This window comes from Neophocaena asiaeorientalis, unplaced genomic scaffold (assembly GCF_003031525.2).
Source record: "Neophocaena asiaeorientalis asiaeorientalis breed wild unplaced genomic scaffold, Neophocaena_asiaeorientalis_V1.1 scaffold59, whole genome shotgun sequence".
In the NCBI taxonomy this organism is placed as follows: Eukaryota; Metazoa; Chordata; class Mammalia; order Artiodactyla; family Phocoenidae; genus Neophocaena; species Neophocaena asiaeorientalis.
Window position 1 is genome coordinate 15,460,204 of NW_020174268.1, and position 26,581 is coordinate 15,486,784.

The 26,581-nt window shown below is 41.4% G+C and overlaps 1 protein-coding gene across 4 annotated transcripts in view; it reads right to left on the bottom strand.

Moving 5' to 3' along the window:
* Nucleotides 1-6,941: 6,941 nt before the first annotated feature.
* Nucleotides 6,942-26,581, bottom strand: part of FRY (FRY microtubule binding protein) — a 323,296-nt gene continuing 303,656 nt past the window's right edge. For all 4 annotated transcript variants that reach the window (XM_024755579.1, XM_024755578.1, XM_024755577.1 and 1 more), the window contains 6 exons: nucleotides 26,316-26,465; nucleotides 25,049-25,147; nucleotides 22,895-22,978; nucleotides 12,691-12,801; nucleotides 9,015-9,217; nucleotides 6,942-8,378 (listed from right to left, as the gene is read on the bottom strand). In XM_024755579.1, the coding sequence (XP_024611347.1) occupies nucleotides 8,120-8,378; nucleotides 9,015-9,217; nucleotides 12,691-12,801; nucleotides 22,895-22,978; nucleotides 25,049-25,147; nucleotides 26,316-26,465 (906 nt within the window). In that variant the 3' untranslated portion in view covers nucleotides 6,942-8,119. The remainder of the gene's footprint in view (nucleotides 8,379-9,014; nucleotides 9,218-12,690; nucleotides 12,802-22,894; nucleotides 22,979-25,048; nucleotides 25,148-26,315; nucleotides 26,466-26,581) is intronic.

A 26,581-nucleotide genomic window follows, 5' to 3' on the forward strand; every position in this document is an offset into this window, starting at 1 on the left:
TCTGCAGCAGTGAATTCCACCATTCTCTCTTCCAGGTCACTTATCCGTTCTTCTGCCTCAGTTAATATGCTGTTGATTCTTTCTAGTGTAGTTTTTATTTCAGTTATTTTATTGTTCATCTCTGTTTGTTTGTTCTTTAATTCTTCTAGGTCTTTGTTAAACATTTCTTGCATCTTCTCGATCTTTGCCTCCATTCTTTTTCCCAGGTCCTGGATCATCTTCACTATCAGTATTCTGAATTCTTTTTCTGGAAAGTTGCCTATCTCCACTTCATTTAGTTGTTTTTCTGGGGTTTTATCTTGTTCCTTTATCTGCTATATAGCCCTCTGCCTTTTCATCTTGCCTGTCTTTGTGTGAATGTAGTTTTAGTTCCACAGGCTGCAGGATAGTAGTTCTTCTTGCTTCTGCTGTCTGCCCTCTGGTGGATGAGGCTGTCTATGCGGCTTGATGGGAGGGACTGGTCGGGATTGTTTGTTTAATTTTTCTTTCTGATCTTTCGTTTTTAATGTATAGAAATGCAACAGATTTCTGTGTATTTATTTTGTATCCTGCAACTTTACCAATTTCATTGATGAGCTCTAGTAGTTTTCTGATAGCGTCCTTAGGATTTTCTATGTATAGTATCATGTCATCTGCAAACAGTGACAGTTTTACTTCTTCTTTTTCAATTTGGATTCCTTTTATTTCTTTTTATTCTCTGATTGCCATGGCTAGGATTTACAAAAGTAGATTGAATAAAGGTGAGGAGAGTGGACATCCTTGTCTCGCTCCTGATCTTTCAGCTTTTCATCATTGAGCCTGATGTTAGCTGTAGGTTTGTTGTATATGGCCTTTATTATGTTGAGGTATGTTCCTGCCATGCCCACTTTCTGAAGAGTTTTTATCATAAATGGGTGTTGGATTTTGTCAAAAGCTTTTTCTACATCCATTGAGGTGATCATATGGTTTTTATTCTTCAGGTTGTTAATATGGTATATCACACTGAATGATTTGTGGATATTGAAAAATCCTTGCATCCCTGGGATAAATCCCACTTGATCGTGGTGTATGACACTTTTAACGTATTGTTGGACTTGGTTTGCTAGTATTTTGTTGAGGATTCTTGCTTCTATGTTCATCGGTGATATTGGCCTGTAATTTTCTTTTTTTGTGGTGTCTTTTTCTGATTTTGGTTATCAGGGCGATAGAGGATCATAGAATGAGTCTGGGAGTGTTCCTTCCTCCCTCTTTTTAAAAATAGTTTCAGAAGGATAGGTGTTAGCTCTCCTCTAAATGTTTGATAGAATTTGCCTGTGATGCCATCTAGTCCTGGATTTTTGTTTGTAGGAGTTTTAAAATCACTGTTCCAATTTCAGTGCTTGTGATTGGTCTGTTCATATTTTCTCTTTCTGGTTCAGTTCTGGTAGATTGTACCTTTCTTAGAATTTGTCTATTTCTTCTAGGTTGTCCATTTTACTGGCATATAGTTGCTTGTACAGTGGTCTCTTATGATCTTTTGTATTTCTGTGGTGTCAGTTGTAACTTCTCCTTCTTCATTTCTAATTTTACTGATTTAAGCCCTCTCACTTTTTTTCTTGATGAGTCTGGCTAAAGGTTTATCAATTTTGTTTATCTTTTCCAAGAATCAGCTTTTAGTTTCATTGGTCTTTTCTATTGTTTTCTTCATCTCTGTTTCATTTATTTCTGCTCTGATCTTTATGATTTCTTCTACTAACTTTGGGTTTTGTTTGTTCTTCTTTGTCTAGTTGCTTTTGGTGTAAAGTTAGGTAGCTTATTTGGGATTTTTCTTGTTTCCTGAGGTAAGATTGTATTGCTGTAAACTTCCCTCTTAGGACTGCTTTTTCTGTGTCTCATAGGTTTTAGATCACTGTGTTTTCATTCTCATTTTTCTCTAGGTATTTTTTTGATTTTCTCTTTGCTTTTCTCAGGGATCCATTGCTTGTTTAGTAGCATATTTTTTAGCCTCCACTTGTTTGTGTTTTTTACAGTTTTTTTTTTCTTGTAGTTGATTTCTAATCTCATAGCCTTGTGGTCAGAAAAGATGCTTGATATGATTTCAGTTTTCTTAAATATTGAGGCTTGCTTAATGGCCCAGCATGTGATCTATCCTGGAGAATGTTCCATATGCACTTGAGAAGAATGTCTATTTTGCTGCTTTCAGATGGAATAGTCTATAAATATCAATTAAGTCCATCTGGTCTAATGTCATTATGGCCTGTGTTTCCTTATTTTTTTCTGTCTGGATGATCTGTCCATTGATGAAAGTGGGGTGTTAAAGTCCCCCACTATTATTGTTACTGTCAATTTCTCTGTTTATGGCTGTTAGTATTTGGTTTATATATTGAGGTGCTGTGCTCCTATAATGGGTGTGTATAACTATTTACAATAGTTATATCTTCTTCTTGGATTGATCTCTGATCATTATGTCGTGTCCTTTGTCTAACAGTCTTTATTTTAAAGTCTATTTTGTCTGATATGAGTATTGCTCTTCCAGCTTTCTTTTGATTTACATTTGCATGGAATACCTTCTTCCATCCTCTCACTTTCAGTCTGTATTTGTCCCCAGGTCTGAAGTGGGCCTCTTGTAGACAGCATATATATGGGTCTTGTTTTTGTATCCATTCAACAGTCGGTGTCTTTTGGTTGGAGCATTTAATCTACTTACATTTAAGGCAATTACCAATATGTATTTTTTGTGTGTGTTTTTTTTGGCCACGCTTTGCAACATGTGGGACCTTAGTTCCCTGAATAGGGATCGAGCCCATGCCCTCTGCATTGGAAGTGCAGAGTCTTGACCACTGGACTGCCAGGGAAGTCCCCCAGTATGTATGTTCTTATTTCTATTTTGTTAATTGTTTTGGGATTGTTTTCATAGGTCTTTTTTCTTCTCTTCCTCTTTTGTTGTCTTCTCTTGTGATTTGATGACTGTCTTTAGTGTTGTGTTTGGATTACTTTTTCTTCTTTGTGTGTATATCTATTGTTGATTTTTGGTTTGCAGCCACCATAAGGTTTTGATATAGCAGTCTATATATATACAGGATTGTGTTAAGTTGCTGGTCTGTTAATTTCAAATGCATTTTCAATAGCCTGCATTTGTACTGTCCTCTTCTCATGATTGCTGCTTTTGATATATTTGTGTGTAGATGATTTCCTATATTTACTGTATGTTTGCCTTTACCAGTGAGCTTTCCCATTTGTAATTTTCTTGTTTCTAGTTGTGGGCTTTTCTTTTCTACCTAGAGAAGTTCCTTTAGCCTTTGTTGTAAAACTGGTTTGGTGGTGCTGAATTCTCTTAGCTTTTGCTTGTCTATAAAGCTTTTGACTTCTCTGTTGAATGTGAATGAGAGCATTGCTGGTTAGAGTATTCTTCCTTGTAGGTTTTTCCCTTTCACTTTAAATATATCATGACACTCCCTTCCGGGCTGCAGAGTTTCTGCTGAAAAATCAGCTGATAGCCTTATGAGGATTCCCTTGTATGTTATTCGTTGCTTTCCCCTTGTTGTTTTTAATATTTTCTATTTGTCTTTAATTTTTGTCAGTATGATTAATATGTGTCTCGGCAGGTTCCTCCGTGGGTTTATCCTGTATGGGACTCTCTGTGCTTCCTGGACTTGGGTGACTGTTTCCTTTCCCATGTTAGGGAAGTTTTTGGCTATTATCTTTTCAAATATTTTCTCAGGTCCTTTCTCTTTCTTCTGTCCTTCTGGGACCCTTATAATGTGAATGTTGGTGTGTTTAATGTTGTCCCAGAGGTCTTGTAGACTGTCCTCATTTCTTTTCATTCTTTATTCTGTTCTGTGGCAACGATTTCCACTATTCTGTCTTCCATCTCACTTATACATTCCTCTGCCTCATTAATTCTGCTGTTGATTCCTTCTAGTGTATTTTTCCTTTCAGTTATTTTATTGTTCATCTGTTCTTTAAATTTTCTAGCTCTTTGTTAAACATTTCTTGTGTCTTCTTGGTCTGTGCTTCCATTCTTTTTTTGAGATCTTGGATCATCTTTAATTACTCTGAGTTCTTTTTTGGGTAGATTGCCTATTTCCACTTCACTTAGTTGTTCTGAGGTTTTATCTGGAACATATTCCTCTGCTGTCTCATTTTGTCTAACTTTATGTGTTTGCTCTCCTATAGTCTGCAGAATTATAGTTCGTCTTGCTCCTGGTGTCTGCCCCCTGGTAGATGAGGTTGGTCTAAGAGCCTTGTACAGGCTTCCTGTTGGGAGGGACTCATGCCTGCCCACTGGTGGGTGGAGCTGGGTCTTGTCCCTCTTGTGGGTAAGGCCATGTCAAAGGGTGTGTTTATAGGCAGCTGTGGGCTCAGGAAGACTTTAAGCAGCCTTAAAGTCTGCTGAAGGGTGGGGCTGCATTCCTACCCTGTTGGTTGTTTGGCCTGAGGCATCCCAACATTATGGGTAGCCTTGGGCTGTTGGGTAGGGCCAGGCCTTGGCATCAAAATGGCGGCCTCCAGGACAGCTTACACCAATGAGTACTCTCCAGTACCTCTGCCACCAGTGTCCTTGTCCCAACAGTGAGCCACAGCCACCTCCTACCTCTCCAGGACACTCTCCAAGATCAGCAGGTAGGTCTTTCCCAGGCTCTTATGAAGTCACTGCTTTTTCCACTGGGTCCCAGTGCAAATGAAATCTTGTGTGCGCCCTCCAAGAGTGACATTTCTGTTTCCCCCAGTTCTGTGGAGTTTCTGCGATCAAGCCCCTCTGACCTTCAAAGCCAAATGCTCTGGGGGCTCCTCCTCCCAATTCCAGATCCCCATAGTAGGGAGCCTGACCTGGGGCTCAGAACTCTCACTCCTGTGGGAGAACCTCTGTGATATGATTATTTTACAGTTTGGGGGTCGCCCACCTGGTGGGTATGGGATTTGATTATATCGCGAATGGAACCCTCCTACCGTCTCATTGTGGCTTCTTTTTTGTCTTTGAAAGTAGATTATCTTTTTGGTAGGTTCCAGTCATTTTTTGTCAATGGTTGTTCAGCTGTTAGTTTTGATTTTGGTGTTTTCGTGAGGTGGGTGAGCTCAGGTCCTTCTACTCTGCCATCCTTCTGGGGATCTCTCTGAGGGTTCTGTCAAAATGTAGATTCTAAATCTGTAGGTCTGCAGTAGGACCTGAGAGTCTGTGTTTCTTCCAGGCTCCCAGAAGAGGTAGCTAATATTGATCTGTGTGCTTTGAACAGCAAGACTGTAGTGAGGATAACACCAAGCTTCTGAAAGGAATTTGTCTTAAATGATAATACTGTTACTGGTTTGTTCTTAAAGGATATAAGATACAGATGAACACCCATGTGGAACAGATGTGTAGGGCAGGGCTTGGGGAAAGCGTGCAGAGCTTCCATGACCTCTCTGGGCACCCCTGCTTGTTCCCCTCCCTAGATGCTCCTCCCCTTGTTTCTGTAATTTGCAGTTCACTGAAAAGAACAACATTAGGATTTGGAACCTGAAGAGCCCTAAGACCTAACTCTGTGCATGTTTGTGGACACGTGTGCAGGTGCAATGCTAAGTTACAAGCATCTTTATTTCACGGCTGTACTAACATATTAACGGTCTCACCTATTTGTGAGAATAAGACATTCGCATGCCTCTAAAATGTATGGTGCTTTTTCTAAAATACTCGATTTGGACACTACAATTTTAATCGTTATGTCTAAGTTGCAGTGCACCTGTCTGAATTGTTTTACGCCCCATGGGTAAAGTGTATCATGTTTTGGGACTAGAAAGCATGGAGATATGAGGAGGTATTTCTCTTATCCCAGAAGCATCTGTTAGATATCTGCCCTCTCCTTTGGGTGGATATCTCTACCTCTTCTCTTTTCTCCATCCCTGTTCCTTGCGAAGTGAAAATTAACACTTCAGTAACAGAGGCACAACACAATACCCAAGGAGATTGGACTGCAGCTCTGAAATCATTGATTGTTGGGCTCAAATGGGGCAGGTCTGCAGCTTCAAAGGGCCTTTCTTTTATACTCAAGGGAGAGAAGGTTAAGAAATAGTGGAAAAGTAGCAGAAATGTTTCACATTAATAAATCTGTTTTTTTAAAAATAAACAGAAAAAAACCCATTACTTCCCATGACTACAGATTATAAGGTATTACTGAAATCTCCGTTTTTTAAAAGACTAACCCATCATAGTGGTTCTTTGCTGGATAAGGGGCCATGGTGGAAAATTCAGTCATGACTGGTCAGTCCTATCTACTGTGGGTCCCAGCAGAACTCTGAGAGTTGGCTAGTGTTGTTAACCACAGAGACCTGCATTATGTAAGACTTTTTTTCAGAGAGATTGTGATTCAGTTTCTTTTCTACAAATCATGGAGGATCATCTTTAAGGTAAGGTGAAAATCATCAGAAGAGTATGTTGACAGCAATGTCCAGAAAGTCTTTAAAATAAGTGAATAATTGTACCTATGGTAACATTAAAAAAATCTTGGGTCAGGCTCTGTTGCAGGGCACTTCTAGAGAATTACTACTTATGATTTAGTTGGTGCATGTTAGGAAAGCAAGTTATATTTGTTAATCTAAGAAGTATGAGTAGGAAGACCATAGAGATTAGATTGTTACGTGTCTCCATGACCCTGTTTCTTGAGTGGGGTGAAGAACAGATGGGTTTTGGTGAAAGAACAAAAACTTACTACTTTTTCCTGATCGTTATGGGTCTATTTCAGAATTTTAAGGATGACAACTTAATGATAGGTTATGGACAATTAGAGCTCTTGTTCTTCTCTGATTTCTCTCTTTGATCCCAGTGAGCACTGGGTGAGGGTCACAGTCTTTGGTGTCCACTTCAAGAGGTTACAGAGGCCTCCTGCTCCCAGGGTCACTTTACTGCCTCACAACCTCACTGGCTGCCATTCATGGAACACATATGAGTGTGGCACCCCACACACAAAACTATAAACATGTCAATGGCAAAAATCTTCATTAAGCAGAAATAAAACCTGTGGTCAATATGTATTTTTTTCTTTTAGTCTAAAGAGAATATTAACCGAGATTACATCACAAAAACTTTAAATGTATTTACAGAGTGAATAAGTTACACAGATAAACTTTGAATATGTTTCTAATATGCAACAGGTTACATGCACACAGCTAACACTTGACAGCATTAAGTTTAAGGAGAAAACTTAAGAATGGCCCTTTACATATATATTACAAATAAAATGACATTTCTTAAGAAACAAAGTGATAACTCATATTTTACCGTTATGATTCTACTTCCAGCTATCCAAACGGATATTAAAATATGCATGCGTAACAGGTGGAAAGACTTGGAGTTTATAATGTTGAATGTCTTTAACTTTTTTCTACAAAATGGCCAAGTTGGTTAAAATTAACACTCATCATTCTGTAGTATAAATATGCTCATAAAAGCAACCTTATAGTAAAAAGCAGCCAAGATCCTTTAAAAAAAGGTCTCTCTGGACCATTTTTGGTGCGAGGGTCCTAATCACAGACCCCTGCAAAGAGATCCAGGGCTTTCGAAACAGTAGCCTAGCAACGTAAGAAAGGTACTTCATAGCAGCTCCTTTTAGATACAGTAATTGTATTCAAATTTCAGTGTACATTAAATTGTCCATTTACAATTCCCTTTTCACATGTACAGGCTGTCAGCTTTTGACCGTCTTACAATTTTCAGTGGCCAGCTTCATTTTGCCTGCCCCTTCCTCAGCCCACCAAAAAAAGAAAAAAAAAAAGAAAAGGAAAGAATGTACAAGTTTTAGAATAAAAAATATTTTTAGCAAAGAAAAGATTGCACTTTTGCCAATCTAAAATTGTTTCTAGAAAGGAAGGTACTGTTCAGAGTAGTCGGCTTTGGTATGCAATGGAAGTCACATCTTCAGTAGTGAGTTGCATTTGCTCAGTAAAATAACACATTTGTGCCACACAGCATGACGGATGGAGGTTGTTCCAGAATGTCCTATGCTACCTTGGTTCTTATAGTATTGCTACACGTGGGAAGTTCTGCCATCCTCTTTAGAAAAAGTCCTACAGGTAACAAGAGGGAGAACAGTCTGACCAAGCCTTTTGAAGGCCGAGAAGACACTGAATGACGTCACCCCAGCATGGCAGCACCCCCAGCTTGGCACCCATGGGGGACGGAAGGCTCCTGTCAGAGACTAGTGCCGGAAACACTGGAGTCTGGAAGGAAAGCAGTGAGGACCCGGTAGCTCTGGGCCCTGCGGATCATGTCCCGGATCTCCATGTTCAGCTCCATCAGCTTGGTGCAGATCTCGGTCAGGCTCTGGTTAGACCCCACCAGTGCGTAAGTACCTGTTTGTCCCAGAGTTTGATGACGGAAATAAATATTCAGTAGTGTCTGGACCTCATCGTCAGAACTGCTTCCAAAGATGTCATTGGGCCACAGACTTCTGCAGTCAGAAAAGAAGAGCAGATTAGAGGCACTATTATTCACAAGTTTGAGAGGTTATGAGTCTTTATTAGTATAAGAAAATTGCTCTTTTAATACAAAAGCTTTTGTTGAGATATAATTCACAAACTGTACAATTCAGCTATCTAAAATATATAGTTCTGTGGCTTTTTTAGTAATATTCAGAGTTGTGCAGACATCACATGATCAGTTTTAGAATATTGAATATTATTGGTTTTGATAAAATATCTAAAGTAAAAAAATATCAGAATGGAATCCCATAATCTTAAAATATTTATTTGCTATAGCATTCTGGTTACAATGAATGTGAATATACTATCAAAATGTAGGGAGAAAAAACCCAAAGAGGCTACATTCAAATAATTAGTTTTAAAATTATGTTGGCATATACTTTGAAGTGTTTGAACATTTTAGAGATGACCAGAACCGAAACCAACACTTCAAACAATAAGTCCTGAAATCTGATGTTTCTGGCATGGTAATGGGAAGGATCTGAGAAGGGTTTATATAAACATCTCGGTGTTCCTTCCGTAGTGATTTAGTCCCCAACCATGACAAAGTAACTATTAGGCATGCATTTCCTTTAACCGTCTCTAAATAGAAATAGTAGCGTCACCTGCATTCCCGGATTTGCCGTAAAGCCTTGCCAAGTTCGTTGTTTTTCAAGCACTCGAGCATGGACTGGATGGCTGCTTCAGTGGACGTGAAGGTCGGCTCAGACCACGCCCCATCTATGTAGAGAGGGTCGGCTGTGATGGCTGCGGTAGCCTCCTTCAGGTTTCTCTTTAGGTCACTCAGTTCCCTGGACATATTTAGCAGCTGTTAAAAAAAAAATGTATTTTTACTGTATTTAGTTGCAGGCTGGATTTTACATCCCCAAAGTAAAAAAAAATTTGACTGTATGAGGTCTGGTTAAGCAGAAGCTTAATATCTCGGTAAACTAAAATAGGACAGATGAAACCGTACTGCGTGGTATATGTAGGGTTATGGGGCTGAATGCGTTGTATTCAACCATATCAACAGCTGGGATACTCTCCTTATATAAAAGATTGACTCCTTTTAAAATGTTGTCTATTTAAGCAGAAGGGTGTACGTAGAAGTAAAATGCACAAGAGAACAGGCTCGGTAGTTGGATAAAGCTGGGTTTATTAGATGCCAGTTCTGCATTCTTGACTACTGCATAGTCAAGTAAACAAACTTTTGCATACCTTAGTTTTATCATCTGTGAGATTGAAGATATTACCCACCTCTCAGGTTATTTTAAAGATTAAACAAACAGCTTGGCACAAAAGTGCCCAATAAATTTAATTATGAACACAGATGCTGTTTGAAGAATAAACTTTTCTCCCTACTCCTATGCCACGGGAAAGATGAAAGACAAAAGAGGGAGGAGGAAAAATCTCAATGTAATGTTAGTATTCATGTTACAAGTAAGAGATATTTTCCCTCAGAATTACTGGAACCAAAAGATTCTGAGTTGTTAAAAAGAGACCTCCAAAGTGTACAGTGGAAGACAGCTCTTTTGCAGTTTGACCTCAAGAGCATTTAAAAGAAACTGAGATGAATTTAAACGTTTTTTGTTTCCCTTTGTCATGTAAGCTGAGGATGCCCCATTTCTTTGAAAAGTTGATTTACCCAGCATCTTTACCTGTTTTCATTCCCAGCCTGCTCACTGTACAAGGTATAGAACTGAAGCCCTCAAGGACTGTCTTCACACAGATGCTGATTAAATACAACTCTGTACTCCAGCCCCACGTTCAAAATTCAAGGAGGTAATCCTTTTACATAAGTTGTTAGAGTGTCTTAGACATATAGTTTTTAAGTGTGAAAGTGAATTTCCTATTTTAAATCTAGGTAAGTTTTTTTTTCTTTTTTTTTGTGGTACGCAGGCCTCTCACTGTTGTGGTCTCTCCCATTGCGGAGCACAGGCTCTGGACATGCAGGCTCAGCGGCCATTGCTCACGGGCCCAGCCGCTCTGCGGCATGTGGGATCTTCCCGGACCGGGGCACGAACCCGTGTCCCCTGCATCGGCAGGCGGACTCTCAACCACTGCGCCACCAGGGAAGCCCTAGGTAAGTTTTAAATTATGTGTGTGTAAAGTATTTAAAACTTTATTTAAAATAATTAAGGAAAAATTCACTTTAAATTTATTAGATTTAAAATAATTATATACACACACACACACACACACACGGTATGAAACATGTAAATCAATACTCTTAAGTGAAATGTGAATTACTTTTTTAATATGGAAAATGACATGTGAATTGCATGTGCATTGTCCTCTATTTTTGGAGCAGAGAATGGACTCTGAGGGTTTGGTTCCTACTTTCCAGAAGAGTAAAGCTTATCTTGACAATGGGGCAAATCCCAGTCATCAACTGTCTTTTCTTTTATCTGATAATTTGTGATTCTGTGGAGGAAAACTCGTTTGTGAAGAGCTCTTCATAAACAAAGATGTCTGACTCCTGTCTCCCTTGAAATTGGGATCTGTGAAAGGACAGTTGACCCTTGAGCAACTCGGGGTTAGAGGCACGGTCTAACTTCTGGTTCCACCCCTCCCACCCCCGCCCCTAGAACTTAACTACTAACAGCCCCCTGTTGACCGGAAGCCTTACTGATAACACACAGTCCATTAATACATATTTTGTATGTTATATGTAAGTCTACATATATTTTATGTAGTCACGACATATCTATTTCTAGGTATGTTTGCGAGATTTTTCAAATTTCCAATATATTTATTGAAAAAATCCACATAGGTAAGTGGACTCACAGTTCAAACTCATGTTGTTCAAGGGTGAACTGTATATTTAAAAACTATAGTCACTTTTCCTTTTTTCCACACTGAGTAATAATTATGGTTAAATGGCTGTCATTCTGTCTCCTCCTCCCCTACCCCCAACTCAGACATGAGGTTTCTAGGCTCCATCCTCACTCCGCTGCTTGCAATGGGATTGTTTCATGGACTCATGACTGTTCCCTGACAGCACATCTGCACCGTTAGCAGCAGATCCTTGTATTTAACTACATGCAAGATGGGATCCAGCAGGCAGAGTCGGTCACTGACGAGCAGGCAGGAGCTGTGGATGTACAATTGTGTCAGGCCTCCTCCGACATCCCTGTCTTAGCTGTGGCACTGTGGTTACATAGTTCATCTGAGCGGGGACCTGAGCATCGTCCCCCACTCCTCCCCCCACAACCCCATCAGTTTCAGTGACCTTTTGTCCTAAAATATCTCCCACGTTTCCTCCCTCTCCTTACCTAGCACTTCTGTCCTAGTTCAAACTCTCACCTCTTATCTGAGCTATTTCAGCGGCCTCATAACTGACTGGTCTGTCTGTCTCCAGTCCAGTTGTCAGCAAATCCACCCTCCACATCCCTGCCCTGAAGATCTAACTAAAATACTCACAGGTGCAGAGTCTTGCGTGATCTCACCTTACTTATCTCTTCCGCCTTAGTCCAGCGTTCCTTTTGGTTTGCATTTTATAGTCTAGCAATCCTCAATTGCCTGTACTTGTAGTTCCTATCTCTTTCTCACTACCATGTTTATGCCCACGCTGTTGTTTCTTACTGGAACATTCCTCCTTACCCCCCACTTCATCTCTCTAATTCTAACTCATCCTTTAAGAATCAGGTGTGATCTCCTCCAGAAAGTTTCCTCTTTCAACCTCCTTGTCTCCAGCTGAACTAGGCACTCACCCTCTGAGCTTCCACAATATCCAGTGTATACCACCATTATTTCATCTACTACACTGCAGTAGTATTTTTTCAAGTCTAGGAAAAATTTGGCTCACTCAGAAGCTGTATGCTCATTCCTTTACCTTTTACATTAAAAGTATTAATGCATCCAGATGCTAAGCAGAGCAGGGAAGCTGAAGAGAGTCAAACATCATGTAGTTATTTCCTTCTTACCTCAATGTAGGATCAAGTATGAACAGCTAGAGGTCAGAAAAACCGTAACACAAGGAACTTTTTCAAATAAGGATCCCCAGACACAGGACCAGGGGGAGGCAAGTGAGGCCCTCGGCACAGCATTCAGGGGGGGGCTCACCCTGAAGGTCGTCCTTGTATTTTGTGTCCAGGTATGTCACTTGCCTCACCCTAGTCCTGGCACTGCCACATGAGCGTGGAAATAAATATAAGACACTGGTATTTAAGACTTGTGCTTGAGTGAAAGGATTATGTGGGAATAAAATCACTTGGACATTTATAAACTGGCAGGAGGGAGAACAAAAGGAAAGCAGTGATACTCATGGCAGGACCTGGGGTCGGGAGTGGGCAGGCTCACCTCTGGCATGGAGCTGACTTCGTGCACCTGGCCGATGAGCTTACAGTACGACTGAAAAAGCAGCAGCAGCTGGAAGTGTAGCTTATACAACCTCTGACACAGTTCCAGTTGCTAAAGAGAGAATTTGCATGGGAAGAAAGAGTTATTAAGGATCATTCTTGTATAGTAAGTGAAATCTTAGTGGAGACTAATGCACCTTTTTTTTTTTAAATCAAGGAACCATAACTAGTTGTTACCATTCTAAATAAAACAGAAAAATAAATCCAATCAATGACTATCAGTGAGAAATTCACTGTGTAATATAGAATAAAACAGCTCCTGGAGGATGACTAATTAGAAAGAAGTAGTAGCTAGCTATAAAGGGACTTAGTGAACCGCCAAATTTGCATTATATTCACCAATTAAATTACAGGTTTAATATCTACAAATTATAACTACAGTCTTAATTTTTATAAGCTATACATCTTTGAACACAATTTCTTTTTATTAAAAGTATATTTGAAAGGCACAGCATTAAGTGGTTCTAGGTGTTAAATTTATAAATTCAGCAGACACATGGGAGATTATTCCTTGTGGCAACTCTGGCTGCCATTTAGGGTGTAGGCACTCATCCTGAAGTCTGTAAACACAAGAGTCACGTGACTGTCTAAGGCGCTGCATCAGGTTTAATGATGATGCTTCTACTCAGTGCGCAACAAATTTGTTGAATTAAAGAGATATAAAAATGGCCCAAAATGCTTACAAAAAGGAGAAATCATGAAAGCATGCAAAACTTTCTGTGGAAAGAACATTAAAAAATATGCATACAAAATGGCCCTGGAGCTCTATAGACACCTCTGGAATTGAAAATGTTTTCATTATACAGCTTACATGTACTGTAAGGGAAGAATAAACCATGAGTAATTCCAACACCAATGATCATAGTACTCTTTGAGCTGTATCTGCTCAATGGCCTCTAAACTTTGCCTGTTTTATCCCAAGAAAGGGTTAGCTCCTAGGTAGCAGATGGGATTCTGCTAGAGGAAAAGGACAGCCTTCACTAGATAGAATTTAATGGCTCAGCAGTCACCACTGAAAGTGGGTGAGATATGTGGCTTAAACCAAACACTTCACTGTTCAGTTTTCAAATGTGGTTAAGTAAGGATAAATAGGGCCTTTCTTTCACTAATGGACAATAAAGAACTCAGTAAGAACTGAGAGCCACTGAAGTGACTTAAAATTGTTCCCCCCAAATCAGTTTAAGGAGAGAAATGACAAGAATTTAAATTTAGGTTTTTAGGAAGCATATTCCATTAACAGTATTATTAACATACTCTTGACCCTAATTTTAAAAGTGACTAAAGTTCATGCTAAGACCATGCTGGATGGAGTTTTCTTTCTCCTCTCTCCCTGGCCCTTAGGGGGAAAAAGCAATTCTACTTAGATTTATTTGATCTCTCAATGCTGGTAACCAGCCTAAGTATAAAGAAGCAGCTACACTCGTTTGCTAACCCAAACTAGATGTTTGGTCGTTTTAGTAACACGTTTTATGATAATTTAAACTTGCCTTTGTGGAAACCTTTTCAAAATCTGGTATAAAAGACAACTGCCAGAGACTCTCAGACAAAAAAAGTATTGTTTAAAAACAAAATGTTACCTTTCACAATTTAGGGTGAAACCTAGCTATGAAAACTCTGACTTTTCTAAGTGTCAGATAATGGTAGTTATTTCTAAAAATATTCTAGTGATAACATGAGAGTTCATAGCAACATAGGTTTCTACTTTGGGAGGAAAGCAGCCCAGAATGCTAATAAACTACATGTCTCAGTCTACCAAATAAAAGAAAATGAAACAAAAAAGGGAAAACATGCTAAGAGATATAATAGTAACAGTAAAAATAAGATTGTTATGGGTCCATGCCTAAATGGACAAAGAGTAGGAAAGAAAGTTAACTTACTGCAAGAGATTCCATTTGCTACACAGCAAGCATGGCACAGGAAACAAAGGAAAGGAAAGAAAGTACAGGGTCAGTGTAATGCATGCAACAGAAAGCACGGCCCTCTTCTAAGAGCAGAACCGTCAGCCGTCAGCCGTCAGCCATATTAGCATCGCTTGCCCCAACGTGATAAATGGTTGCAAATGTTGTACCCATTCAACATGCACAGCAGTCCAGTTAAAAACAAGCTCTAATAGGAAACATGTCATTAAAAAAACATAATTTGTGATCTTTTAGATTCTCTGATTAGTTAATTTAGACTTTGTCAGTCTTGGAGACCATAAGTGAAAACTTATATTGCTTGAAGATTTTAGTGTTTAAATGTGAATAGTAACACAGTAAACATAGTAAAACTGTGAGGAGACCACCTGATTAATCTGAAAGAACTACAGCCCCAAACAAATTACACTATTGCTAGGTTAAGGCAGAGTCCTTAATATGTTTGGCTTCATATCTACTATGCTATGACTATCCAATTAGCATAGAATATAATTAACAATCTAAGTGGCATTTTCTTTAGAGTCAGGTTGCCTTCCACGTTGAGAATATTTTACAGGACTGCTAGATATTGTTATTTCAAAGGACTGAACATTGTCTTTATACTCCCAAACAAGTGTGAGATATGACAATTAATCTTGCATTTTAGTTTTTATAATTTTTTCCCCAGTAGACAATTTCTAAAAGTAATCTAGAACTAATGTTAGTCTAGAATATTATAAATTTGTAACTGGGCCATGTTACAGATTACACAACCCGCGGTATTTACTATTTTCAAGAAAACTTTAACTGTGCTAGAAGTTTTTATAACCAAACCTTATGCACTGAATGTCACACAAGAAAGGAGTACAGGGCCAGAGTTTTAGGTCTACGTACACAGAGTTGCCACTGTGAAGACTTTTTAGAAGACGTCAAACCTGATTGAAACGTCTAGTATGCACCTTATTAGTACGTAACTGCTTCTACCATGGAATTTACTTTTCAGAAGCATGGAATGAAGCAAGTGCTGAGAAAATTACATGGTCTTATGTGAAGAAAACGGCTATCCTTTTTACTGTTTTCCAAAAGAACGTTGTAATCCCAGGTCATCAAGTCAGTTAAAGAAAAATCTTCTCTGTTCAGTGAAGGCAAATGAGGCTTTTTGACTTGAGCCTGGAACTGAGGAATTTCATTGTCAACGAATTCCTTCCACTCCACGCTCAGGGCACACACTTGTGTTTCTTGGGAGATGGACAGCTTGATGAACACCAGTTCTCAGTGTCCTTCTTACACTCTCCTTTCTAGGTAGGCTAGTCCAAGCTGCATTGATATTTATTACCCCAGAATCTTTTCCTAGGCCACAGGCTTGGATGTAGTTTGCATTTAGAGTTCCAAAAAGATAGTGAAAAAAGCCTTTCAAGGAAAATGTTAAAACTCCCCCCCTCCCCAAATATTTTCCGATATCCAGGTTTTAAAAATAATCCCTTTAGAAATCTTTATAGATATATCTATGTTTTGGTGATTCAAGATTCTTTTGAAAATGTGGGAATCTGTTTTATTTGGTCACAAGGATTTTCTTCAAGCCCAGTTCCTGTGCTCCTGATATGACTTGATTTATATATAAATTGGATTTAGAGGTATGTTTTCTGAAAATGAGAAAAAAAATGTCAAGAAGACAAGATGTTAAGAATTGAGAAAAAAAATGTCAAGAAGACAAGATGTTAAGAATTGATCATAGACAAGGTAGCTTAAAAGCCTAGAATCATCTAGTTCTTATTCATTAACAGTATCATAGGAGGAGCTTCAAGATGGTGGAAGAGTAAGACGTGGAGATCACCTTCCTCCCCACAAATACATCAGAAATACATCTACACGTGGAACAACTCCTACAGAACACCTACTGAACTCTGGCAGAAGACCTCAGACCTCCCAAAAGGTGAGAAACCCCCCACGTACCTGGGTAGGGCAAAAGATAAAAGAATAAACAGAGACAAAAGAATAGGGACGGGACCCGCACCAGTGGGAGGGAGCTGTGAAGGAGGAAAGGTTTCCACACACTAGGAGCCCCTTCACGGGCGGAGACTGCGGGTGGCGGAGGGGGGACGCTTCGCAGCCGCGGAGGAGAGCACAGCAACAGGGGTGCGGGGGGCAAAGTGGAGAGATTCCTGGATGGAGGATCGGTGCCGACCGGCACACACCAGCGCTCACCAGGCCGAGAGGCTCCTCTGCTCACCCGCCGGGGCAGGCGGGGCTGGGAGCTGAGGCTCGGGCTTCGGAGGTCAGATCCCAGGGAGAGGACTGGGGTTGGCTGTGTGAACACAGCCTGAAGGGGGCTAGTGCACCACGGCTAGCCGGGAGGGAGTCCGGGAAAGTCTGGAACTGCCTAAGAGGCAAGAGACCATTGTTTTCTGGTGCCTGAGGAGAGGGGATTCAGAGCGCCGCTTAAAAGAGCTCCAGAGACGGGCATGAGCCGCAGCTATCAGCGTGGACCCCAGAGACAGGTGGGAGACGCTAAGGCTGCTGCTGCCGCCACCAAGAAGCCTGTGTGCGAACACAGGTCACTCTCCACACCTCCCTTCCGGGGAGCCTGTGCAGCCCGCCACTGCCAGGGTCCCAGGATCCAGGGAGAACTTCCCAGGGAAAACACACACCAGCCTCTGTCGCTGCAGGCTCACCCCGCATCCATACCCCTCTCTCCCCCGGGGCTTAATGAGCCAGAGCCCCCGAATCAGCTGCTCCTTTAACCCCATCCTGTATGAGCGAAGAACAGACGCCCTCCGGCGACCTACACGCAGAGGCGGGGCCAAATCCAAAACTGAACCCCTGGAGCTGTGCGAACAAAGAAGAGAAAGGGAAATCTCTCCCAGCAGCCTCGGGAGCAGCGGATTAAATCTCCACAATCAACTTGATGTACCCTGCATCTGTGGAATACCTGAATACACAAAGACAAAGAATCAACCCAAATTGAGGAGGTGGACTTTGGGAACAACGATATATATATATTTTTTACCTTTTTCTCTTTTCATGAGTGTGTATGTGTACGCTTCTGTGTGTGATTCTGTCTGTATAGCTTTGCTTTTACCATTTCTCCTAGGGTTCTGCCTGTCCATATTATTTTCTTTATTACTTAAAAAATATTTTTTCTTAACTATTTTTTATTTTAATAACTTAATCTTATTTTATTTTGCCTTCTTTCTTTCTTTTTCTCCCTTTTATTCTGAGCCGTGTGGATGACAGGCTCTTGGTGCTCCAGCCAGGTGTCAGGGCTGTGCCACTGAGGTGTGAGAGCCAAGTTCCGGACACTGGTCCACAAGAGACCTCCAAGCTCCATGTAATATCAAACAGAAAAAAATCTCCCAGAGAGCTCCATCTCAACGCCAAGACCCAGCTCCACTCAACGACCAGCAAGCTACAGTGCTGGACACACTATGCCAAACAACTAGCAAGACAGGAACACACCCCACCCATTAGCAGAGAGGCTGCCTAAAATCATAATAAAGCCACAGACACCCCAAAACACACCACCAGACGTGGACCTGCCCACCAGAAAGACAAGATCCAGCCTCATCCACCGGAACACAGGCACTAGTCCCCTCCACCAGGAAGCCTACACAACCCACTGAACCAACCTTAGCCACTGGGGACAGACATCAAAAACAACGGGAACTACGAACCTGCAGCCTGCAAAAAGGAGACCCCAAATACAGTAAGTTAAGCAAAATGTGAAGACAAACACACAGCAGATGAAGGAACTAGGCAGAAGCCCACCAGACCTAACAAATGAAGAGGAAATAGGCAGTGTACCTGAAAAAGAATTCAGAGTAATGATAGTAAAGATGATCCAAAATCTTGGAAACAGAATGGAGAAAATACAAGAAAAAGTCAACACCCATTTAAGATAAAAGCCTTCCAGAAAGTAGGCATAGAGGGAACTTTCCTCAGCATGACAAAGGCCATATATGACAAACCCACAGCCAACATCATCCTCAATGGTGAAACCATTTCCACTAAGATCAGGAACAAGACAAGGTTGCCCACTCTAACCACTACTATTCAATATTGTTTTGGAAGTTTTAGCCACAGCAATCAGACAAGAGGCAGAAATAAAGGAATCCAAATCGGAAAAGAAGTAAAAGCTGTCACTGTCTGCAGATGACATGATCCTCTACATAGAGAATCCTAACGATGCTACCAGAAAACTACTAGAGCTAATCAATGAGTTTGTTAAAGTAGTGGGATACAAAATTAATGCCCAGAAATCTCTTGCATTCCTATACAGTAATGATGAAAAATCTGAAAGTGAAATTAAGAAAACACTCCCATTTAACATTGCAACACAAAGAAAAAATATCTAGGAATAAACCTTCCTAAGGAGACAAAAGACCTGTATGCAGAAAATTATAAGACACTGATGAAAGAAATTAAAGATGATACAAATAGATGGAGAGATATACCATGTTAGTGTCTGATTCACTTTGTTATAAAGCAGAGGCTGACACACCATTGTAAAGCAATTATACTCCAATAAAGATGTTAAAAAAAAAAAGCATAGCCACTCTTGTTTCTCTGTATTCTGCTCTGAAGCCAGTTCTTTGCTTATGATGTAGCCAGTTAGGTAAAAATCTGAGAGATTTTCGACATCAGAAGATAAGTCACAGTATACTATACTATATTAACTATAATTTTCATCATGCTTAATCTCTGAAAGTCACTGGTTTAAACTAAATTGGATAAAATTTAGAAAATCTAGCCAATTGTTGAAGCTTTCCTACTCAGTATTACATAGATTCATGTAATCTCCTAAGCAGGTGGGTACAATACGTACTCACCTGGTGCTAAAATCACTTGGCTCTGGCACATTCATGACTATTGCATTATATTTGTTGAGTAGGTTTTTGGACCTTGGTCATGAATATCTTTCAAAGATTTGAAAGATAAATACCTTTAAGCCTCTAATACAGATTACACACTCTGACGTATTTACTATTTTCAAGAAAACTTTCATTTCAGCAGACATTTCCTTACTCATTCTAGAGAAGAGATTCCTTATAGCAAAGGACTGATTGACTGTATCCGAAGGATAATGTTTAATGGGTTACAGTTTAGCTGGAGAAACATCTCGTCTTATTCAACATTTAGCTTTTTGTTCAATTTGTAGAAGAACAGAGGTTGCAGCCTTCTCTCGTTCTTGGTTAGACAGGGATAGGAAATACACAGCTAAGAGGGTTACTGTCCAAGACGACTCTAAGATGGTCTGAATGTAATAAGAAAATGTATTGCGGCTACATGTAAACTCTTGTACTTGAGTCCAAAGAGTCGAATGTTCAATTAGTGCTCAGAAATAGCTGTGGAATTAAGAGTGCATCAACTAAAATCACTTATGGCAAATGAAGTGGCAACCTCTCTAGCTTCCCCAGGGCCAGCCCTGCAGAACCGGGGAGGTGAGCTGTGCTAATTCGCCGTAGGGTCGAGGCCGATGCCACTGCCTGGAGAGCCCAGAGCTGAGATGCTTCACCGTGTCCTACGTTTCCGTGAACTTAAACTCCCCAGCAGCAGCTGCTCCAGGATGAATTCCGCGGGCGACAGGAGAGGTCACCGCAAACCACAATCCTTATTTAGAGGTACTGGCTTTAAGTCATGAAGAGACCTGTCTCGCTGGGTGTGTGCAGGCAGAGAAGACACTGGTACAGCAGCGTCTGCCACGGAGCTGCCCTCACGACAGGCGCGACTCACACGCCCGCCTTGTGCTACATCTTATTTGCTGTGCTCCGTGCCTCATTCTAGGAGAACGGGTATTGTAGTCACCAAGCAGCCTAAATTACTGACTAATCACACCTGTCTTAACAAAACAAGCCTTCCCTCCAAAATACTTCCCATGTATTAGAAGCACTTTTCTCAGGAACACTGTTCTGTTGTTTTGTACACACGTTACAATGACTCCTCCAAGGACCCCTCAGGGAGTGAGGCCAGCACACGGGCCCTAGCATCTTAAATAAGCAGAGATTGTTCTCACTGCGGCAAAGAGGAACACTCCTGTTTTTCTTGAAAGGCACAGTTCTATTTAGCTTTCACTTCCCCATTGTGGGGCCTTAGGTGCAAAGGCACATGTTTCTATTATAAAGACAAGAACATCCTGATGACTGGCACCTGGCTCTTACTGGCAGGGTCGGGAACTCTGTGCACAGTGGACGGTGGAGAGCCGACCAGCCCAAGGTCGCTGCTGCCACTTTAGGAGGGCAGGCCTGGTGTTGCTACCTCTTTTTTCTCTTTTTTCAAGAGATGCCAGGAATGCTGTTTTGAGTGTACGTGTGAACAATTTTAAGTTTAAACTGTTGGGTCCAATTTAAATTGTACAAGCTGAATATAACATGTCTGAATTGGTTACAGCTTACAGGCTACCCGTGTGTAACCTTTCCTCATTACCTTGATGTCTACAACTTCATGTTGAGAATAGAAGAAAAATCAGAAACTAAACATTGAGCATCCAACAAAGAGCTATATTCTGTTCCACAAACAATTCCACAGCAATTTCTCACTTACGTTACCAGTTAAGAATAACTAGAAATTGGCTAGTGGCAAAGACCAGACCGGTCGGGGTAGGGCTTGGGGTGGGAACACTTCACACGCCTATCTGTACTTGGTCACCATCTCTGGCCGACTGACATCTCTAACTGCTCAAGAGTTTGCTAGGTTTAGTAAGGTAAGCACTATTCCATAAAGTCCACACTTCTCTGAAATAGAATACACACGTGGAATAAGTTTTGGCATGTTGACTTCACAATTTATATCCAGACATAGATTCTTCAAGTTAAAGCTCACTTCCTATCTCCCCCTTCCACTTGTCCCCACGCAAAGGGTGCTCAGAATAATTGGCAACTTCAAACTATTCCAGAAGATAGAGAATCTGACTTAAAAAAGAGAGCTGGAGTGAATCAGTGGAGGGTAAGCAGTGCTCTGAGGTCAAACATCTGTTGGGTTTTGCTTTGGGATGGAAGCCAAATGATAGCTCTAATCAGAAAAATAATCTCTCTTCCAACTCTGGATATAAGATCAATATTGAGATGGATTGACACTGTCATTTCTCCTCAAGGCCCGCCCTGGAAACGATTTCTCATCCTCTGAAGGATGCACACTCTAACGGGCTTTTCTAGGTGTGACAATGTAATTACAAGGTGACCTCTCTGCCTAGACCCATCAGCAGCCCCCTAACTTGTCTTCCTAAATCCACGCTTGCCCACTTCAGTCCATTTCCACAGGAGAGTGGGCGAGCCCCACTCTGATCACACCCACCTGTTACAACTTTTAATTGCCCACCACTGCTGTTAAGATAAGCACCCAAAGCCCTGCACGGTCTGGCTTGTGCAGCTTCTTCAGACTCAGACTTTTCTCCCTGTCACTGTCTACACGCCCAGCCCCACAGGCTCTCATCAGTCCTTGGAAAGGGGCAGGTTCCCTCCTGCCTCGGGGCCTTCACACACCCACTCCTCTGCACTCTAGCTCAGAGCGGAGATCTCCACTTCGATGGCACTTTGTGGAGAAGCCACCCCAGACCTGCCCTCCTGGTAGGCCAGGTTCTCTTCTGTATTCTTTCATAGCTTTACTGTTCCTTCCTTTCCTTAAGGGCACTTGTCATGGTTTACACGTGTATGACTGTTGGTTAACGTCCATCTCCCTGAACAGATCAGAAGCTCCACCCGGGGCAGAATTCACTGTTGTACCCACCACGGGGGTCACAGGAGTAACTGCAGAACTGAATGATCTTAATATGTTCACACTTTTCTGCCCAGTTTCCTTTACAATATGACGTACGTTTATAAGCCAGCTGGTCTGAGGTGTGTACTTAAAGCAATTCTAAATGAGGAAAAAAAAAGTCTGAGTGATTGCTGAAAGGTCAACAAAGACTTTCTTCATTGAAGGAACTAAGTGGTTCAGTGAAGAATTAATGACATTTGGTTTTACATTCTGAATGAAGAATAGATTTATTAGGAAATGGTTAGTATAGTTAGTGTCAAGCAGAAAGGTTATTTTTATACTTCTACTTTTCCAAAAAGAAGACCACCCCGTCCGAAATCCCATCAACACAGTCATGCTTGGCGCCAATGTCATTCTTTCTTACTCTAGAGGTGTCATGTGAATGTATGGGATGACTCATTCTGCCTCTTCCTTTTTCAAGTTCCACGCTTCTTGGGTAGATCAACACCAACACACAAAGTCAGAGCACAGAAAAGATAAACTCTAACAGGCTTTTATTACCTTTTCTTCTGAGTCCCCTGGTTGACAGGTAATTACTCCATCTCTTGATCCTCCTGCAAATGTTGCCTTACAGTTTGCAAGCCACTGTTGTCAGAAAGAGATACAGACATAGGTAAATTCAGTGATGTCCTAAGAATGTTTTTACAATCAATTCTGTCAGGAAAAATAGATTAAGCTTCTAATCACAGTAAAATAAAATTTTTATAAAACGACTGATTGAAAACTTTTTGGTTAAAGATTAATAATTTGAAATTAAAATATCTGCTTAGATGGGTTCAGTGATGGTCATTTAAAAATTTCAACATTTATCATTTCAGTGTTGTGATGTATCACCCTGAAGAATGGTTTCACCAGGCCATTCCAAATTTCTGTATAGATTAAATTCACATATGGTTAGAAACCTTTCATACGACTGAGGTTAGGAGACAGGTCCAACACTTCCTCGCAGGCTGGGTCATCCTGGACAATGCACCCTGACTCACGGCACACCTTCTTCTCTGTTATTTTGAGGTGGCTTCTGGGAGGAAGGTCTATTTCACTGTAAGAAAGGCTACTATAGTAATAGCCCAGCTATTTAAAGATTCTGTCGGTCTTAAGTATCTGGAATAGTAACTAGTATAGATGTGAAAGGAACCTTTGGGCAGAAAACAATAAGCACTGAAGAACGGAAACTCACACTTGACATCAAAAGACTGGCTCGTTCACCAACCAGAATGAAAGGATTACTTTTATTAGCTGATGACCGAGAAGCTGGAAATCAATGACAGCGAAAGAGCCACAGAAGTTGAAGACAAAGGGAATTGTTGCAGTAGAATGTCAGAACTCTCTTTGACAGGTCATGAGATAACAACAACAAGAAACAAAAACCCAGTAACTTTAGAATGAATATCTTCTATGTATGATGCACTTGTGCTGGGCAGTTTACATATATTATTTCTATTTTAAAGGCAATATCGTGTTGTGGTTACGAGCATGGACCTTTGAATCCCACAGACCTGGGTTTTAATACCGCTATGCTACCTCCTAGCTAATGAGAATAATAATAGCAACTCCCAGGGTAGTTGTAAGCATTACATGATTTAACTTAAGAGATGTAACTCTTATCAGGTTGTTGGATACACAGAAAGGACTCAGGAAATGACAGCTGCTATGACTGTTATAATCGTTATGTTCTTACAACAGTTCTGCAAATTACTATTATCACTGTCTTATAGATGATGAATCTGAGATGAGAGGAGGTAACTTACCCAAGGTCACTAACCCTTAAGTAACTGAGCTGCAATTTGAACTCAAGTCCATCTGACTTAAAAATCCATGCTCTTTTTACAGTGACTGGTATATGATAGGAAGTGCTCCATGGAAATTACACATGGAAGTTGTTGGAAATCAGGGGGTTTGCATGGATGGTTTCTGAATCACTTCTGGCTCTAACATTTTACAATTTACATTTTTGAAGGAAGAAAAAAGTAAAGAGCAGGAGCCAAGGCCAAGAGAAACCACGGAGACGGAGAAGCAGCTACTGAGAGTGGTTAAAAGGAGAAGAGAGGGCTTCCCTGGTGGCGCAGTGGTTGAGAGTCTGCCTGCCAATGCAGGGGACATGGGTTTGTGCCCCGGTCTGGGAGGATCCCACATGCCGCGGAGCGGCTGGGCCCGTGAACCATGGCTGCTGATCCTGCGCGTCTGGAGCCTGTGCTCCACAACGGGAGAGGCCACAGCAGTGAGAGGCCCGTGTACCGCAAAAAAAAAAAAAAAAGGAGAAGAGAGATGAGATCCGTCTCAACCAGTTTTGGGTGAGGCCGAACACTGGAAGGAAGCAATTAACAATTTTAAATTTCTGAGAAAAGAAATTTGTTGATAAACTGACATATTAAGCAGATACCCACTTTCCCCAATTTCTTGGTAGGGAAATTATAGGGCTAAAATCGAAAGCTGAAAAATTTCTCTTTTGTAGGTATAATTTTTATATAATCCATAGTACTGACAGTTCTGCCACCATTAAGCTGGAACTATAGTCCTTCACAGAAGAATAGGTGAAATCTGTCTTCTCCCAAAAGAGCCTCTCTTGGGTAAATCACATCGCCTCCCAAGAGCTCACAGTGGTTGGGTTCATTTGGTTTTAACTAAATGTATATGCACAGAAACATAAAAGCTTACTGAGAGGGTGGCCTCTTTTCTGTTGTTGTAGGTGTCCAAATATTCTTGCAGTTCCAAAACACTGAACTTGAGCTTGTCCAAAAGTCCACAAGAAAGGAGCTAAAGACAGGAAAATAATTTGTATTAAAACAACTTCCAGAGAGACACCTAGACAAAGGCATGGCTATGCAGAGAGAAAAGAGAAGTATATTTAGATGTAAAGTGTGGGGCAGGGGGGTGTTGGTAGCATCCATCTTAATAAGCTGTGCAGTTTGTAGTTTAGCTCCACTATCCGTGGCAATTGCATTGGATACTGCTAATCAAAATCTATGAAGATATCCATCTTCCCTGTATCAGTACAGACGGACAAATCTTAACAAGTATTCCACAGAAGCCCACATTAAGATACAGCATCCATTTTATGCATGGACTCTAGTGTCTTCATCCAGTAATACTCCAAGCAATGTGAAGACAGACCGCCAAATAGGTTTTCAAACTGATTTTGTATTTAATCTGTACTTTAAATCATTAGTATTATATTTATACAGTCACGATTCAGCACTCAGCCAGGGACTGTTTTAATCACCCTTTAAACCAGCGGTCCCCAACCTTTTAGGCACCAGGGACCGGTTTCGTGGAAGACGATTTTTCCGCAGATGGGGTGGGGTGGGTGGGGGAGGGGTGGTCCAGGCGGTAATGCGAGCGCTGGGGAGCGGCAGATGGAGCTTCGCTCGCCCGCCGACTACCCGCCGCCTACCTCGGCTCTATGGCCTGGTTCCTAACAGGCTGCGGACTGGCACCGGTCCACGGCCTGGGAGTTGGGGACTCCTGCTTTTAAACTCATCATTTGCAGTTCGGCTGGACGAATCCATCCAGAGGGCATTCAGTCTCTTGGAAGTAGGGAAAGTGGTAACATCGTTGCCTCTGGGGACCCATCCGCCTAGCCAACCTGGCGTCGTGGGGACTGGCTAGGTCCGCTCTGGGGGGTTAGCTCACCATATTCTCAGCCTTCAAAGTCAAGAGTCATCGGAGAGAAGCGACAAGGCCGCGAAGGGAGCACAGAGGGGGCCCTCCTCCTGATTCCCTGCGGTGACTGCCTTGGCTTGGGCTGGCCATGCACAGTCATGCCTGTGCAGGGCCAGGCCTCTGGGACTCATAGCACAACAGAGCACTGCTCGCAAACAGTGAGAGTGTCTCAAACAAACCACAACACACGTGTGCTTCCCTGAAGTTCCACACCATCAGCTGGGCAGGCCATTTGCCGCGGGAGCAGGCCTGAGATACTCACGGTCTCGGCGTCCACGAAAAGCGTGGGGCACTCGGAGCAGGAGGTGAGCATCTGGGAAGAGCTGACAAACTTGGATCCGATGCCCCGGAGGTTGTCTCCAAGGTAACTGGCCGCATCACAGGTTAGGAAGCAGAACCTTTTCTGAATATTCTGAAAGGCAACATAATTACTATTTGTAAACGGCCACATTTTAACTTTTGTACTAGAAAAAACTATTTTTTAATCTTCATAAAACTATCAAATGAGCACAGGTCCTCCATGTAGTG